Source organism: Pleurodeles waltl, chromosome 5, assembly GCF_031143425.1.
Source record: "Pleurodeles waltl isolate 20211129_DDA chromosome 5, aPleWal1.hap1.20221129, whole genome shotgun sequence".
NCBI classification, from domain to species: domain Eukaryota; kingdom Metazoa; phylum Chordata; class Amphibia; order Caudata; family Salamandridae; genus Pleurodeles; species Pleurodeles waltl.
In genome coordinates this window covers 1,693,970,863-1,693,989,298 of record NC_090444.1, presented here as the reverse complement: position 1 = coordinate 1,693,989,298, position 18,436 = coordinate 1,693,970,863, and the positions used below count along the sequence as shown (strand labels likewise).

General features: G+C 45.4%; 1 protein-coding gene across 1 annotated transcript in view; it reads right to left on the bottom strand.

Moving 5' to 3' along the window:
* Window positions 1–18,436, bottom strand: part of MFSD2B (MFSD2 lysolipid transporter B, sphingolipid) — a 291,098-nt gene that overhangs the window by 232,536 nt on the left and 40,126 nt on the right. Inside the window, exon 4 of the mRNA XM_069236021.1 lies at window positions 7,510–7,633. Coding sequence (XP_069092122.1) covers window positions 7,510–7,633 — 124 coding nt within the window. The remainder of the gene's footprint in view (window positions 1–7,509; window positions 7,634–18,436) is intronic.

Below are 18,436 nucleotides of genomic sequence, written 5' to 3'. Positions count from 1 at the left end.
TGAACACAACTTGACCCATAGTATTTTATGTGTTGAGAATGTGCATTCAGTGGAACAGTCACATCTGGTGCAAATGATATGAACACTGTGATAGCATACAATTAATGACCTGTTACTGTCTGTAGTAATCACATCAGGACACTGTTGTCATATCACCAACATCTGTAAAATGCCAAGCCATACGTGACAGTAAGTTGAGATGCAAAGGAAGCGAATGCCATCATGCTACAGTCACACAGATGCAATCAATAGCCAGAACAATGATCAGTTCCACTGTCTCACCTGTGCCATTGGAAGTATTGACGTATAACTGATGTTCTGTTGTCCACATCCTCATCCTCATCCTCTGCCTCCTCATCCTCACTGTCCACAGGGTCCACTGCTGCCATCTCCTGCATCCTACTGCAGAAAAGGCACCTGGCAAAGTAAGGCAAGGTTTGCAACATACAGCATGCCACGATGACCTGGCACACCTTGTTGGGTGAGTAGTACAGGGATCCACCTGTTAGATGGAGGCAACGAAACCTGGCCTTCAGGAGGCTGAATGTCCTTTCTATTATTCTTCTTGTTCGCCCTTTTGCCTCATTGTAACGTTCCTCTGCCCTTGTCCTGGGATTCCTCACAGGGGTCAGTAGCCATGTGAGGATGGGGTAACCAGAGTCACCTGCAAATATCGAGGGACAACTGTTAGTTACACACTAACCCTTAGGGCCCACACCATACCCATACACCAACACCTACTGGGTGGGAACCAGGGCTCACCTATTAGCCCCACCCTGTGCCTCTGGAGTTGAGCCATCACATATGGGATGTTGCTATTCTTCAGGATAAGGGCATCATGTGCAGACCCAAGATACTTTGCATTGACATGGGAGATGTGCTGGTCCGCCAGGCACACAATCTGCACAAGCTCTTTCGATTTCTGAACACCTGTTTATTTCTCTCCAGGGGGGGGACAAATGCAATATGTGTACCATCAATAGCCCCAATAATGTTGGGGATATGTCCCATTGCATAGAAATCTGCTTTCGCTGTGGCCAAATCCTCCACCTGGGGGAAAACAATGTAACTGTGCATGTGTTTAATCAGGGCAGACAACACTCTGGTCAGCACTATTGAGAACATTGGCTGAGACATTCCTGCTGCCAAGCCCACTGTCACTTGGAAGGAGCCACTTGCCAGGAAATGGAGCACAGATAGGACTTGCACAAGAGGGGGTATCCCAGTGGGCTGACGGATAGCAGATATCAGGTCAGGTTCCAATTGGGCACACAGCTCTGTGATTGTGGCCCTTTCCAGTCTATAGGTGAGGATAATGTGCCTGTCCTCCATTGTTTCCAAGTCCACCAGGGGCCTGTACACAGGGGACGTCTCCATCTCCGATTCATCTGCAGCAGCTGCAATCTAGGGGGCAAACGGTGAGTAGCTGGTCAGTATCCTATATTTCAAAACACTACTCTGCATTGCATGTTGTGACTGTAACACAAGATTGTTGTATAGGCCCAAATGGTGCATATGTGCACTGTGACACAGTTAGGTGCCATGGCCTGCCGCCCTCCCGAAATGGCATCTGCCTGTCCTGTATGGAGTGACATGTGGAAATGATGTAATTCCGCTGACGTTGTGCGCCATTGCGGGAGGCGCCTGCAACTCCTCATTGGATCCCATTGGGCCCTATGGGTTAAAGTGGCCAATGGTGATGTATGCCGGTGGTGACGGTACGCACCGTCGCGGACGTGACCGCCATTTTCTATCTGTTCACCCACTTGCTACCTGACCGTCAACAGGAGAGGACCTACACTGCAAGCGCTGCTGTGACCTGTGTCTCGAACCAACCATGGCTCGTGTCACTGGGGAAAGGGCACCTGCCTTCACCACTGCGGAGTTGAAGAAACTGGTGGATGGGGTCCTACTCCAGTACCGAATGCTGTATGGGCCTCCAGACCAACAGTTGAGTACACTGTGAGCACGATGCATGGGGCATAAATGCATGAGGTGCTGTGTGTGAAGGCCTCGTGTAAGGGTGGGGATTGGTGGAAGGGTCCTGGGCAGCGTGCTGCATGTACGGTGGGCAATTCATGTGCGTAAGGGGATGGGAGGGCAATGGTAGGACATGAGTGTAACAGGCCGGACGGTCTGACTGATACCTTTTTTCTATGTGTATTTTTCTGCAGGTCAGCGCCCATCAGAAAATGGGTCTATGGTGTGCCATCGCCAAGGACATGCAAACCCTGGGAGTCTATGGCAGGCGGAGAACCCACTGTCGGAAACGGTTGGAGGACCTGAGACGCTGGGCAACGAAGACGGTGAAGGCCCAGCTGGGGATGGCCTCTCAATGAGGAAGGGGTGCCCGTCAAACCCTGACCCCCTGATGGCCTGCATACTGGCGGTGGCCTATCCGGAGCTGGATGAGCGATTGAGGGCATCACAGCAGCCACAAGGGGGTGAATACAGTTTCCAAATATACTACATGCGCGTGGTGGGGTGGTCTCCGGGTGGGGCATGTGGGCCTGTGGGTGCCCCTAGGCCAGTCCGGACATTGCAGGGTAGGTCCCATGTTGGGCAGGGTATGATGTGAACCACCTCCAACCAAGCTAGTAGGCATCCACTACTGGGCAGGGGTCTGTGGGTCTCTGGTATGCTGTTAGTGGCGTTAGGTATTACTGTCCATGTGCTGGTGACTAGCATGGTGACTGATAGTGCATTGCCTAATGCATAGGGCTGTTCCGTGTGTGTGTGTGTGTGTGTGTGTGTGTGTGTGTGTGTGTGTGTGTGTGTGTGTGTGTCGTGTACGCCAACGGTGGTGTTGGAGCAGCTATTGACCCAGTGTATCATTTGTCTCTTCCCCCCCTCCTTTTTGTCCTTCTGTGCATTAGCATAATCTGGCCGAGAAGCTGAGGCACCAGCGACGGAGGGAGCTGCATCCCACAGAGCCCAGGAGGCCCAATCCACCGACGGTAAGGGCACCAGTGGGACAGAGGGTGAGGTGAGCACCACGGCGGAGACAGGAGGGGACAGTTCGGACAGTGATACCTCCTCCAATGGAAGCTCCCTGGTGGTGGCAGACCCCTCTGTGCCCACCCCAACTACAGGTACAACCGCCACCCCCCATACCAGCACCACCTTCCCAGCAGCCCCTCAGCGAGTTTCCCATGCCCGCTCACCCAGGAGGGTGGGCATTTCCTTCGCCCCAGGCACCTCAGTCCCTGCCCCAGTTAGACCCTGCTGACAAGAGTAAGGAGGCTATTGACCTCCTGCGATCCACCTCTCTTGGGCAGTCAACCATTGTGAATGCCATCCAGGGGCTGGCAGCCCATTTACAACAAACAAATGCATTCCTGGAGGACATTCACTCTGACATGGCGGCCCAACAGAGATCAATGCAGGCTCAGGGCTCCTCTCTGAAGGCAGCCATTGTCCCTGTTTCTAGCCTCCCCCCTCCAACTTCCTCTACCCAGTCCCATTCCCCTCAACCCCACCTATCTCAAGCACACAGGCAGACCAGCATGCACCCAGGACAACACACAGGAGTGGCTCAGGCAAACACAAGCACCACAGATCATCCCACAGGCACTCACACAAACACCATCCAGATGCAAACATACTAACATCCACTGCCGTTATCTCACCCATGCCAGGCTATCACACATAGTGGGGGGAGGATGCCCGTTGGCAGGTTTGCGGGTCCTATGAAATGTATATTTATATGTGGTGGGACTTTCCAGTGGTGCCTGATTTGTGGACACAGATGTTCCATCAGATCTCAGAGATCTGATTATCACTCTTGACTCTCATCCTCTCCACGCTCTCTTGGGGGCACCAGATGAGGAGAGGTTTTACCTGCTTAACTCCCCTCTGGTAAATTGATCACGCACTGTTTCCTAGCTGCGTACTCCTACTGCAAATAAACAGTTCATGTCTTTCTGAATGAGATAGAGGTTGATAATATTTATATAGTTAGGTAATATTTTTATAAAGATCTTATAACAAGAAATGGGCAATCTTATTGGTGTATTTGTCGAGGGCTCAGTAGGAAATGTCCTAATTTTTAAGAAAGTTTTCAGCCTGCCCTTGGGGAAAGGCACGTGGAATAGCGCCTCCTTCGGATATAGGATTAAAAAGTGTGCTTTTTCCAATGAACCGATCAGGTTTACAGCTGTTATCATTGGCTTGTCACCATAACCAACACATGCCTACTGTATTGAGAATAAGATTTGTGAAAAGGCAACCACAAAGTTTACGGTAAACAAATTACTAACATATGGAAAATTACAGGAGACCAAACAATATACAACCCCTCTTAAAAGTGCCTAACAAGGATTATCACCGTGCAACTCTCTTACCCTGAGGGGGTAAACAACAACATAACTCTTGCCTATTCTGGTATTTCAGTGATATTTCTTGTAACAACATTTCTGTCAACAGGCTTGAACACTTTTCACAGAAAATGTCAGGCCTACTGCCTTTGTTACATAATTTCATAATAAACAAGCCAGACCTATTGCATCTGACATAAATTTCCCCATTAATCCAAAGAGGGCAACATCCTTTATCATTGACCTTCCACCAAAAGCAACTGGCGCCTGCTGTATTGAGCATAATCTGGGCAATATAAGCACTCTTTTTCAGCGATGGCTCGCAGCTTCTGTCCAGTTAAAACCTTGCCGGATGGAAACTCCTCATCTGGGCGGAAACTAATCCATTTTCAAATGTTTCTTAACACACATTTTCTATTAATGACGGAATGTATTGTTTGCAGTTTTGTGTAGCACAAACGTGGCCAGAGGGCAGTAGAGCGTCTTAGGTGAGCCACAGAAGATATTACTCTTTGTTTTAGGCATGGAGGGATTGGCTAGACTCAGAGAATTCAGAGCCAAGGCTGAGACTCAAGCCTGGCTCTCCAATCAAACTGTCGGTAGCTCGGCTTCTAGGCCGCATCTCCTCTTCTCGAGGTCTGTCCTAGGCTTTAATTGGGTCGGGGTCTGTCGGTGTTCAGCACCAGCAGTTCTATCAGCCGTACTGAGACGGGTCCATAGCAGACTCTTCATTTTGCCCTCACTCTCACCGTGAAAAAATAATCTGAACTCGGGTGCAGGACCACCCACCAACAGCCTTTTAGGTAACTTCGTAGAGACTCCTTTGTTATGCATGCTGCCAAGATTTAGGACCTAATCGGAAGAAATTATCTGAAACCTCATGTCCCGTAGTATGCAGTGAAGCGGGGAGGGGGGGGGGGAGCGAAGTGTAGGCTCTAAAAGTAACATTTATACAGTCATTACCTGCTGGAGACTGCTAGTTGGTGCACGGGCTGCTGCTGCCCTGTGTTAGAAGCTTCCAGGCAATTGTCAAGCCCACAATAAATAAAAGTAAATATGTTATAAAGAGTTTGATTTAACGGTCCTGATAGAGTGTGACAGTTATTTCACAAACTCATAATTTCAGAATTAATTTTCAATATTCTTTACAATGACGTCACTGTTACTCTTTAACCTCATGCCGCTAACAAACATTCACACAGCCAACAGTCTTGGCTTGTTTAAATGTAATGTCAGTTGTATTACACGTTTAGATGCGATAACAAAAACAGACTGCAAAATAGTTGGGCGCCACACTATGGTCTGCACAGATTTTCAGTTTACATGTTTAAATCATGCTCTTAAATACACTGACCACACCCCTTTGAGAGACTCCCCATTTTTCATCCCCTTTAAAGCCCTAGGTCTGTTGACAGCTGTGCTATCAAGTCAGATCTACACAGGAAGATATAAAGCGACCATAACCGAAATCAACCATAAATACATAAAAAACTAAAACAGTTAAAGGAAAGAGAGATCCGAATTTGAGGGCACACACTGAGCTTTTTATGAGTGGCACTACTCTGAAAACTACACCAGCAACACATGCAAACACCTGCAACATCACTGCAATGCTTACCATATAATCTAACCTAAGGCCGGGTTGGCTGTAGGGCATCGTGCGTTTCCCTGGAAGGGTGGAGGCCATTTTTGTTCCTGGGGCCGGTTTTGTTACTGGGGCTGGTTTATGGCTGTGTTGGGTGGCACTTTGCAAGGTGTTATGAGTTTAAAAACACTCGCTGTAGAGTTCCTTTTATTTTCAAAACATTCCAGGCAACAATACAAATGTCAAGATAACTCTGGTGATTAATGCTCCTGCTAAAGAGGGATCAAAGTTTTGCTTAGAGGCAGTTTTGACTCATCTAACCATGTAAATCACAGAACCATATTTTATGTGGATAGCACAGTGGGTTACTGTTTTTTGTAACATAGATCCTTTTATTACTTGCAGTTCATAAGTTACTATCGTAATATAGCACAGTGAGATATGAAATTAAATCAAAGAGCTGCATTTAAACTGATTGACACAGGTTAGAAAGTTATGTTTTCCCAGTCTTTCCTTATCCTAATGTTGCTAAAAAAAGGTTTGTTTGAGTAGAAATATATTATTAGTAGTAAAGCCAACCCTAACCACTGTGTTACGTTTTTAATAATTAGTTTATGCTTCTCCAGATCAAGCAATCCTACATAATGTATATTAGCATGGATGACATTTGAATCCTACACCCTGTAATTTCCTTTGTCTTATGTAAAATTTTCTATACAATGACATACACACATGTGATTCATCGCTCTGTATGAGTGTGTTAAGAGTTTTGACACCATACACTGGTGAGAGGCGCTATGAAACAAAATTAAATACATATGAGAGAAGGGCTTCGGAGAGATGAGGGGCACTGTTGGAAAGTGATAGTGAGGGAATTTGTTGAGGAAGAGGTCATAGGTGGGGTGGCCAACAATATTGTCGCACCAAGCACCACCACTGCTAAAGCCGGTTAAGCTGCACCACTTATTAAGGTGGAGGATGCTAACTTCCCTCGAAATGGTCTTTCATTGTGTTCCCAGCTTCACGGTTGTGTTTAACAATGAATGTGTGCACATATGTTATATATAAATTCATGTTCCATACTTGACATCTTGGGATCCTGGTGCACTGCAAAATCATCTTTTACTATGCTTTACAAACTAATACAATTGGCTATAAAAAGAAAAATGTGTAATAGAATGCACCATTTTTGCCATTTTTCCCCACATTGTCTTGGGGAGAAAACCACCCCAATACTCCCTTTTAGTGGTCAGGTTCACTCGCTACACACTATAGAGGGAGCTGGTCTAACAAAATTTGCCAGGGCTGCTTTGTGTTCCCAGTCCAGCCCTATATCCACCTGTAAGATGCCCTAGGAGCCCCCATGCTTTCTTGGAGCAATTTCTGACAACACATTCGCTGATAAATGCATTAGTTTTTTAAGTTTTAAATATTGCAAACATGTCACAAGGATGTTAGTGCCCTTTATAAATAAAACACAACTGCAAATTTGCTGTTACATTACAAAACTATGTACGTACACAGGGCTTTACAAATGCAAAATCATTATTATATATCAAAAAATTAGAGTGACAGGCAGTATCCCACGACAGTGGTAGCTGCACTTACCGTAGTCAAGGCCTGGTAAAGAGAGAAAAAGGCCAGGTACCAAAAAACGCGTCCTGTGACAAAAGGAGGCACAAACCACATGAAAAAATAGGACACAATCATGAAAGGGGTGCATCCGATCATCCTGGAACATAAAGAGATGAGGAAAAGGGTTGGAAGCAGTGTAAACAAAAATAAATACTTTATTTACACACTATTCATTGATTTACAATATGTGCATAAAGTAGTAATAAGTATTATTACCATCAGGAACGGTGCAATGATTTTTTAATCCATAGGCAATAAGCACTGGCAAAGCCAAAAGATTTAGCCTTTGTGACCTATCGCTTTGTCAATGGTTTTTGGCCACACTGCACAGCATTCCCAAGGGGCCAGAACAGCACAACATACACAGCAGCTTGAGACTGCAGAGCCTGACTCGTGAAGAGGCCATTTATCTCCCCACATCCCTCTACATTTCACCCACCCCCAAACCACCACTCCAGTGCACTGAATTCACTGCGGGGGAGATGGGAGGGGTAATACAGCAGAGCACACCAGATGGACAGGGAGCTGGAAGCCATGGAATGCTGTTTTTACAGGCCTGTAACATTTGCTATGGTCTCCAAAGGGAGATTTCTGATGGGCTAACCAGCTCCTTATATTCGATAAAGGGTGCTTATGAAACATTCTCCTAATTCATTTAAAAGAGTAAATAAAAAATGGCCTTTAGGCCCTGTGTGCAAAGTTATAGAGGTTATCAACAACACAAGGTGGGTAGAACCAATTAGAGGCAAAAGTAATTATTTCTCATCTAGTTCATTTTAAAAGATAAACAGTAATGGGAAGGGACGCCCTCCCGCAGGCAAACATGATCATTTGGAGGGAATACAATTAATAAACTGCAATAAATGATAGAGACGCAGGAACTACTTGCTTATCAACCCAAAATCACTCTTGGCCTCACACTTTAGAAATTACAATAAAGTACAACATTAATAACAATCCAGGGGACCAGACCTGAAAAAACAACACTCATGTCACCAGCACGACTGTAAATGAGCTGAAGATTATGTCTCCCTTACATCAGAAGCATTAGGAGGCTCAAACAAAAACTTACAGTCCTCGCTCCTTAGGGAAGGTCTACAAATCAAAACAAGACCTAGCGATTACAAAAAGATGCTAGAAAAAACACATTACTCACAATACCTGGCCAGGTAATGTACTACAACAATACCCCCGTGCCACTTCACCGGCTGCATTATTGATAGCTATGCCCCTGTTCACAGAATCAATACAAAGTGCAACTAAGTATTAAACTTGGCTACCAACATTAGCTCAAAAGACCCTACCAAGGAACTTCCAAAGGGCCTTCTTCGGGACTACAGTGCGACTGATCGGTTTACCTAGTGCTTAATTTGTGAAACAATATGTGCCGGGGCCCAAGGGTCTGCTCAAAATCCCGTGGCCGGTCTGATTATAAATGTTTGTTGTGCCGAATACCAAGCCTGCATTGTTCTTGCCCCTTTATCTCACTCCTGCGTTCTGTCTTTGAAAAGTTTTCTGTCCTTCTCTTCCTCCTTATTTGCTGTGTTTGCTTTTCCATCTCTTGCTCTCCATCAATGTCTGGTTAGGGAAAATAAGTGTCGGTCACCAAAAATGAGTGCAAGTGGGCCCCACCGGCAACCACTGGCTCAAATTAAGTACTGAGTTTATCTAAATACTACCCAAGCTGTACGTATACAGTATATACTCTAGCCAATGATATTTTAAACCAAGTAACTTGTTTGAGTGCATGGTGCTCAATATTGGCCAAAAGGAAGCATATCTGTGGTCCTGTATCAATATATCGTTATCAGAATATCAACCGGCAAAAATATTGCATCCACTACATTACCTACTGCTATGTTGTCAAGATGCATAAATCTATGGAAGTATAGCCTTATAGCCTGCTGCGAGGGACATACTAGTTGTTAATGGCCCTGAACCCAACTTATAGGCAGGGCCAATGGAATGATGCAGCAAGAGAGGGCCAAATTATGTGGCCGGGTTGAGTACATTCTGCAGCAAGAAAAGCCATATTAAGAGGCATAATGGGGCACATAGTGTACTAGTATTATTGCATTATTTTGTAATTTTTAAACTCAAAAACACTGTCTGGGCATTTATTGCTTATCATTAGTACCAGTTTACCACCCTAATATAGCAATAAGCAACAGAAAGGAGAACAGTCCAGCTTTGCCCTGCACCCAAAGGACCAAGAACCTCCCGAGAACAGCAGCACTGTTCAGAAACAGCAACAAACTTGCAAAGAAGCATCTTTAAAGAGACTCTCACTTCCCGCCAGAAGCGTGAGTCTTCACATTCTGCACCCGACGCCCCCCGGCTCGAGTTCAAGACAACAAACACTGCAGAGAGGACTCCCAGGCAATTCCAATGACGTGGACACCCTGAGTCGACCCCCCCTGCACCCCCACAGCGACGCCTGCCCCGCTGGATGCGTCGCTGTGCAGGTTCTTTGAGTCTGGAGAAAGGCCGGTAGGGCCCTGGTCATAGGCCTGAGCCACAGATGAGGGCCTATAATGAGGGAGAGGGCCTTTAAACAGATGAATAGCTGGAGGCAGAGGGGCTATAAGGTTATTAGAACAGTCCACCCACTAAGGGTAAAATGTTCTAAATTAAAAAGGGACAAACATGAAGACAAACACTGAAATGTTGGAGTTCCAGGCTTATGCCAGCCATAATAAGCCCAGAAGTACTCCTTTGTCTTCAATGGAGCTCTCAACATTCCAATGTTCTAACTACTCTTCTTAAAGCCATATCTACTTAACTTGCCGGTAATGCAATATTGTTTGTCATGCAATATATCGTATGCAATAGAGGATCTTTTACTTGTATTGATATATGAAAGTAAGAAAACATGAAACAAATCCTTATGGAATGCTTATTCTTCAAAAGGTGTAATGCAAACATGAAATCGGTAAATCATTGGTGACAAATTGCAAACTAGAGGTGAAATAGAAGGGAAGTAATTAGCATCAAACTGTATTATTCCCAACAGGTTTTGGAAAAGGTATTTATCTTTGTACGTGACCCTTTTTTTACACTAGATAATTCTGGACAGTCGTTTGTGCTGAGCAGAGTCCATTTAACCTCAGTGTAATCTACTGAGTGGCAAATTTACAACATAAACGATAGAGCCTAAAACAAATCATTTTGTTCGTGTAAGCCCAGTGACCCCACCGATACTAATCATCGCTTAAGTGCAGTGAAGTGAAGGCCACCTGATTCGTGGGCAAGTTCAAATTGTAAACAACAAGGCAGGAAAGAGAAATGTGGCTGCTTTGGAGAAACAATGATCAGTCTTTCTGTGCAGTTCTACTTTCCTCCATGAAATAAAGGCATTGTTGTGCCTTTGTTTGAGAGGACGAGCTGTCTCCTGAAAACTGCCAATTCCAGAGACCTCTCTGCCTGAGTTCACAGGCCCTGCCCTCTGGTGAGAGGTAAACATGACCACATGCACTAAAACATGGGCACATCAAATAACTACGCAATACAGAGTCATTGTGACAAAGTCAAGAGACCTCACTTTTTATTAGTGACGGTGTGGATTAACTGGTGAGCAAGTGTGTGTGTGTGTGTGTTCGTGTGTGTAGGCCTGTGTGGATGAGCAAGTCAGCGAATGTTGGGTTTGAGTGAGTGGGAAAGTAAACGCGAACGGGTGGGCGAATCTGGGTGGTGAAAATGAGCGGGAGGGAGGGAAAATGTGCTACTTCTCAGTAGCTCCCTGGCCAGTCCCAGTTTAGGAGTTTATTGAAAGTATAAATATTAAGAGTGTAGGTTTGATAAAGCCACGGTGACACTGCAGAACTGGGACAGCCAAGCTGGGCTGCTAACCTCACAAAAAGCTCAGGGAATGCCACGAAATACCTTTCCACCTAGAAGAAGGGTACAGCAGCTCGATAGAGCGTGAGGTATCCCCAGCCATGGTGTTGTGTGTGAGACTTTTAACATCTCCTTTTATCGTTCATTTACGGTTGTAGTATCAAGTTGTAATTGGGAGTCAGCCATGTGGAAGGGAGAGAAAAGAGCATAGCCGCTAGAACTATAGTTCTGTGAAAACTGTCACACTTGGCCACTAAAACGAACTGCGTTTTCGATAATTTCGGGAAGCATGAATCATTCATATAATGGACCAGTGTCTTAGTTGAATGTGAGACACACCTTTGTGACGTCAAAAACTAACAGGTATAAAAGAACACAGATCTTTCCTGTTTTTGACACGTATTACAAAAATTCAATTCACATCATGGATCAAGCACTGGCAAAGCCAATGTGTCTGCCATTGGTTGGCAGCTTTTCCGCTCTGACAATGCTTGTCTTGTTTCGTTATGGTTTTTGAAAAACATTATTTTTGGGGAAGCTGTTGGTTTAAGACATTTGGTTGTCGGTTGAGGGGGTGAAACCCTTCTCTAGAAACAACCACAATTCTTCTCGGGGTGAAATCATACGCAGCCCTAAATTAACCTGTGTTAAACCTTCAGGTACCCTGGCCTGGAGCAGTCAGGCTTAACGTAGAGACAAGGTGTAAAGTATTTGTGCAGCACCCAAAACAGTAACAGTGAGAACACACGACAAACGCAGCCCACAATACTGCTAGAAAAACAGTAATTTTTAACATATAAAAAAAGACCAAACAACAAAAAACCAATTAATAGAAGAGGAAATGCTCAATTTCAAAGATTTCAGTAAAAATTGTTCCAAAAGGCATAAAGCGGCAACTGTAGATATACTGATTGCACCGAACCAGGATAAAGTCACAAGTTCAGGCTGACAGGGATGGAGCACGGGCAGGCTACAGGGACCTAGTTAGGTCCACTGAACAAAGTACCTTTAATCCAGGTTTGCGAAGCTTTGCAAGGATCCGTGTCAGAGATGTACCACGCAGCCAAAGTGATGCCACGGTTTTGAGATGCAGCAAGGCTGCAATGTGAGGGCCTGCATCGTCGAAGATCCTGTTGAATGGGCTTGCAATGCAAAGTCCTGCTTTGAGGATTCGTCACACAGTTGGGGCAATGCATCAGTTCTGAAGAGCTGCGAGGCTACAATGCAGAGTCTGTCATTGAGGTTGCAATCAACAAGGGATGGAGGGCTGCGCTGAGGATGCATCATGCAGTCCAGGTGATGCAGCGGTTCCCAATGGCTACAATGCAATGTCGGACTTTGTGACAAGTCTAATCCATGCGTCAGTTCTGCTCAAGTTTGCGCCACATAGCAGAGGATATGCGTCAGTTCTCCTGGATCCACAGAGTGTGGCAGAGCACTTTAGGCCCATTTCCAAGGTGGCACCACTTGGCAGATGTCAGAGTCAGGTTGTTGAAGCCTGTCCCTGAAGCTCAAGTCAGGAGGCCAGTCAACTAGCCCTTGGAGTCACTCTGGGATTCTGGGTTCAAGTGATGTGGATCCAGTTTTCTCATCTGGCCAGGAGTGCAGCAGGCAGCAGGTTAGCACAGCAAAGCAGCAGCAGGGCAGTAGAGCAGCAGTGTGTAGTCCATCAGACAGGCAGTCGTTCAGCCGCATAGCAGTCCTTCTTCCCCACAAAGTATCCACAGATCCGGAAGTGTACTGAAGAGTTGGAGTCTGAGGTCCAGTATTTAAAACAAGTTGTGCCTTTAAAGTGGGAAATAAGCATCCTGCCTCATCTCTCCTGGCCCCAGACTAACTACGGGGGTATGCAGCACTTTTGTAGAGGCAGGACACAGCCTATTAAGGTATAATAGGTAGGGCTATGTCCAGCTCCTTCCTCCCTATCATGCCAGTGATGGGCCATCCAGGCACAACTAAGCTCCCTATTGTGAGTGACTATCAGAGGAATGCACAAAGCCCAATTGTGAGCTACACCCATTCATGTGACCAGAGACAGGTTACAGGAACTAAATGGCTAAGAAAATGGCAACTTTCTAAAAGAGGAATTTTCAAAGCTATAATTTAAAAATCCGACTTCACCATAAATTAGGATTTTACATTAGAATTCTAGAGACACCAAACATGAACTGCTTACTTATTCCCATTTGGAAATTACACTTATAAAATGTAGAAAAAATAATAATACGGTAACTCCAATGTTAGACTGTGGGAGCAGTAGGCCTTGCTGCAGTGAAAAACAAGATGTAAAACTTAAAAGTGCATGTCCTAGCATTTAAATACACTTCACCCAACACTCTGGGCTGTCCAGGGCCTACCCTAGTGATGTATATGTATAAAAAGGGAAGGTTTGAGCTTGGCAAAAGGTTTACTTTGCTGGGTCGACATGCGACTTGGCAGTTAAAAACTGCACACATGGACTGCAACTGCAAGCCTGAAACATGTTTTAAATGGCTATTGAAGTAGTTAGCACAATTAGTGCTCCAGGGACACTAGTAGCATTTAATTTACAGACCCTAGGCACATATAGTGGCACTTTACTAGAGAATTACAAGTTAATTAATTATGGCAAGTGGGGATCAGCTAACGTTACCATGTTTTAAGGACGGAGCACATGCACTTTAGCACTGGGTAGCAGTGGTAAAGTGCAGAGAGTCCTAACGCCAGCAAAAATGGAGGACAAATGTGAAAAGTTGGGAGGAAGACCACTCTAAAGCTGCCAGGTCTACAAGTTGCCCTTTCATCAATCTACAAAAATCAAAACATTGGCTAAAAGAGAAAAGTATTTTTGGTCTCAAAAAGCACAAATTGACATAGTATTCCCTGGAACTGAAGGGAACTACATTGTGTGAATATGTGCTCCTTGTGAAAGGGCAGAATGTTGTCACTTACAGTGAAGTTAGCCAATGGCTGAGGTAGGCCGACTCACTCCCTCAAGCTGTATGATGTAGTGGGCAAACAAAACATGTAAATGAGCTATAACAGAACACTGGATCCAAAGGGCTGGCTAAAAGCCCATATTAATAAATATGTTATACAAATATTTTAGCAAAAGCTAAAGAATATGGCTAACGTCATCCCTAAAAAGGGCAAAACAATATAACATTTACAGTTAAAGCACAGGTTCTGTTCAAATAGACATAGCCACACCTGGACCTGACTTTGTTTAGAATGTAGCAGTGCACTTCCGTTGATGGCGAGACATTCAGTGAATGATGTCACAATATGTCTTAAAACTGAAACATACATCATGAAACAAAGGCACATTCTGGAATTCCTATTCTTAGTGACTTAGAGATAAACTATTTGTTTTCTTCCGTGCACTGCATGGGCACTTTGTTGTATAGCAATGTGCATGAGATGATGATCACAAAGACTAAGTGACACCCTTATTACATGTGACACTTTCACCTAACGCTGTTTTTCAGTCAACAGTCCTTTGTTTTGTAGGATACAGTCTTACAGGAGGCAAATTGTTGTTGTCTAAAATAAAAATAGGAATTCATGGCATTAAACATAATATGGTCCATTTTAGGTGCATTTTAGCCCTGTCACATCAGTATTTTCTTGATTCATGTTTGGAAATGCAGCACTGAAGTCTGCTTGTTTTTTAACTTTAACTGAAATGTGTATGGTAGATTTAGGATGGTTTGAGAAATAACCAAGGGGGCATCTAATGACATTGTTGAGCACGTCGTGATTTGATACTTGCCAACTCATCTAATTTTTGTTTAAGTCCACCAAAGATTTTCTTCAAACGTATGATATCGCCTGCATCAAAAGGAGTTCTCAAATGTTGTAAGAGTGAAATGGGTCTATCTAATATTGGTATAGGCTAAATGATCAAATGGGCAATATACAGTGATATCAGTGTGTGTTGCAATGTGGCAGGCCGCACAGGGATGGAAATGGTAACACCTTGGCCTGGTTTCACCCATTTAGTTTTGCCAGCAGTCATGTGACCACGGTGATAAATAAACAGGTGGGGCTGCGTGCAGGCAGTCCCATCGTCAGACAAAACCTGTGTGGGAGTGCAACGTGTCCAAGACCCAATGATTACTAGCACCGAGGACACAACAACTGGCGACAAGAATGGTATCCATCCCCTCTAAGCCACACTTGGCAGGATCTGGTTTGCTCACACCCTCTGCAGAGGGAAGTAGCATCGTCAGTGTCAGGGCAACTCTGCCCACAGGTCACACGTGATCCAAGTAGGTCAGGTAGCAGACCACAGCCTCGCAGCTCACAACCCACACTGCATCCCAAGTCTGTCTGAAGACACGTACTCAGTGAGCACAATTTTTGGAAACGCCACAGGCCTAGAGAGGGCTTAAACCCATGCTGCTACCCTCCTCAAACTGGGTATACATGGAGCAGCCACCAAATAATACCCTACCACCCACAGAAAGGAAACAGCGCTGAAGCCTGACCAACACCAAGAACAAGTGTGAGAGCGGGGTCCAACCGCACACTGTCAAGCTGATCAACTCACAGCATCCAAGGCAGGCCTCCGATGAAACCGCCCGTGAGCAACAAGGCCTAGTGCAGTCAAGGGAAAGCATAGGGAGACCAGGAAGAAACAGTGACACCACTGCTCTCACTCCCTCTCCACCCCTGACGCCACAAGTGTGAAACATCCACACACATGATGTCCATACCCAGCATCGAACCTTCATCGTCTCAGGCACACCATCCTCTCAAGCCACCAAATGGGCCACATAGGCAGACCATTTAGAGACATGCTATGCAGCGGTCGGACTCAAGGAAGACAGATAACAACCAATACCTCTTCATCCACAAACTGTCCAAAAAGGTACGAGTAGCCAGACCCACACACACCTATGCCACACTCAAGGCAGCCCTCTTGGCTCATTTCACACCTGTAGCCAATCTTGACTACAGGTGGTTCCTACTCAGGCGAGCCCGACAGACTCCCTAAGAGTTGGTGGGTGAGTTTTATGAGTTTTACGCTAAACTAAATAAGCTGGCAGCCACGTGCACTCCCCTAGATGAGCAGGAGGAAATCCTCACCCAATTTATTTAGGGCTGTGCGTCAGCAAAACTACATGAACACATCTTGCAAGTGCCCTGCATGACGATGGATGAGATCCTCACCATGGGCAGATCAAAGGAGATGTTGAAATAGTGAGCCGCCCACATGGAGGCCATGTCCCAGCGGGCCATCAAGGCCGACCCGTCAACCAAGTAGGTGCCACCACATCACCTCAACATAAGAAGGGCTGCCTCAAGATGCTGCAAGGTGCCAGACTATGCAGGTGGTGCGAACAGCCCCACTTTACATGTCGGAGACTGCCCAGTAAAAGGCCAAAAGTGCTCAGCCTGCTGCACAATGAATCAATTAATCATTTTGCCAAGGTCTGTAAGTCAATGCCTGCAGCCAAAGGACCAAAGAAGAAGACAGTTAACCACATGGAAACGCAGTCTATGCTAGCGGACGTCGACAACATGGATGATGACAAGTTAGAAGGCACAGTCCATGTCATTCGCATCATGGAACCAAATCCTGGTCACATCTGCTGAGCCTCCGATGCCAAGTCGTGGTTGAAGGACAACCATTGGTGGTGTTGATCAACATTATCAATATTCTACCCTTAACACTGCACAAAGAGATGGCAGCGTCACCAGCACTGCACCCTACCACCATCAGGGTGTACCCCAACGGCACCTCCACATGCCTCCCATAGGCAGGAGTCTTCACCACCACCAACAGCCACCAAGGTCAGGCCACCAAGACAATAGTCTATGTCACGAAAGGAGGGACAAATATTTTGCTCAGCTGCCACATAGCTGAACAATTACAGTTGGTCCAACTCGCATTTGAGGTCCACGACAGTCTTGTGGACATGCTGCTGGATGCCTTCAAACAAGGTTTCCAGGGCAGTGACTGCCTGAAAGACTGATTAGTCCACCTCCACAGCGATGAGTCGGTGCAACTGGTTGCATCATCGTCGAGCGCCATTCCACCTATGCCCTAAAGTGGAGGGTGAACTGCTTGAATTAGAAAAAGCAGGCATCTTCAAAAGGTGGAAGGGCCAAAACCCTGGGTGTCACCATTGTCATTTGTCCTCGGCCCTAGTAAGCTTCTGGACTGCTGATGGGTTGCATGCAGCACGGAGACATAAAGGGTACTCCCACACAGGTTTTGTCTTGGCGCAGGACTGCCCACGCGCGTCCTTGTCCGTTTATGTATCGCCGTGGCAAAACTACATGCGTAAAATGCATGTTACCATTTCCACCCCTGCACGGCCTGCCATATTACATGTGTGTCTTGCTGCTTGTGTATGTCTATCATAAGTTTAGGAGATTTTGCTGTGAGTGTGACACTCTTTTGTTTGAATATGGAGCTGTGCATTTGAAAGCTTGTGATTGTATGGATGTATGCTTTACATTTCACATTTTCAAGTGCTGTTTAAAAGAATTAGGGGCCAGATGTATGAACTAATGTACTGGTTGCAAATCCTGCAGTTCAATCAGTGGCAGATTTTACTCAGTGTCCATTTTTCAGGATTGTTTGATTGCCCAGCAGGAGTTATACTTTGCCTCTTTGATTCTTGTCAATCAAATACCAGCATACATTTTTTATTCAGACCTCTGGTTAGTAAAACATAGTTCTTATTCTTGGCTTTTATCAGTAAAAGCTATGAACTTGTCTTCTCTTGTTACAAGGCTCATCTCGCTTGCTGTGGAGATGTTAGCCGTATCTGACTGAATAGGTAACACGCCAGTTTCTTTATACCAGTGTCATGCAGCCCATTTCATTTTTGAAGAAATGGGTCCCAGATGTTTTTAATCATAAGCAACTGGCCCCTTCATTTCATGTTAGCCAGGGTCATTAATGATTATAGTCATTCTTCACAGGTGGGTGATACGTCTGATTTCCATGCACAATTTCACAAATGCTAAAATGGCGTCCATCTATCTTGTTTCATGGGAAGTCAATTCTATTGTGTCTTGTGTGTTGAGGACGATCGCCACTTCTGTGTGTTATTAATATTATATTCCT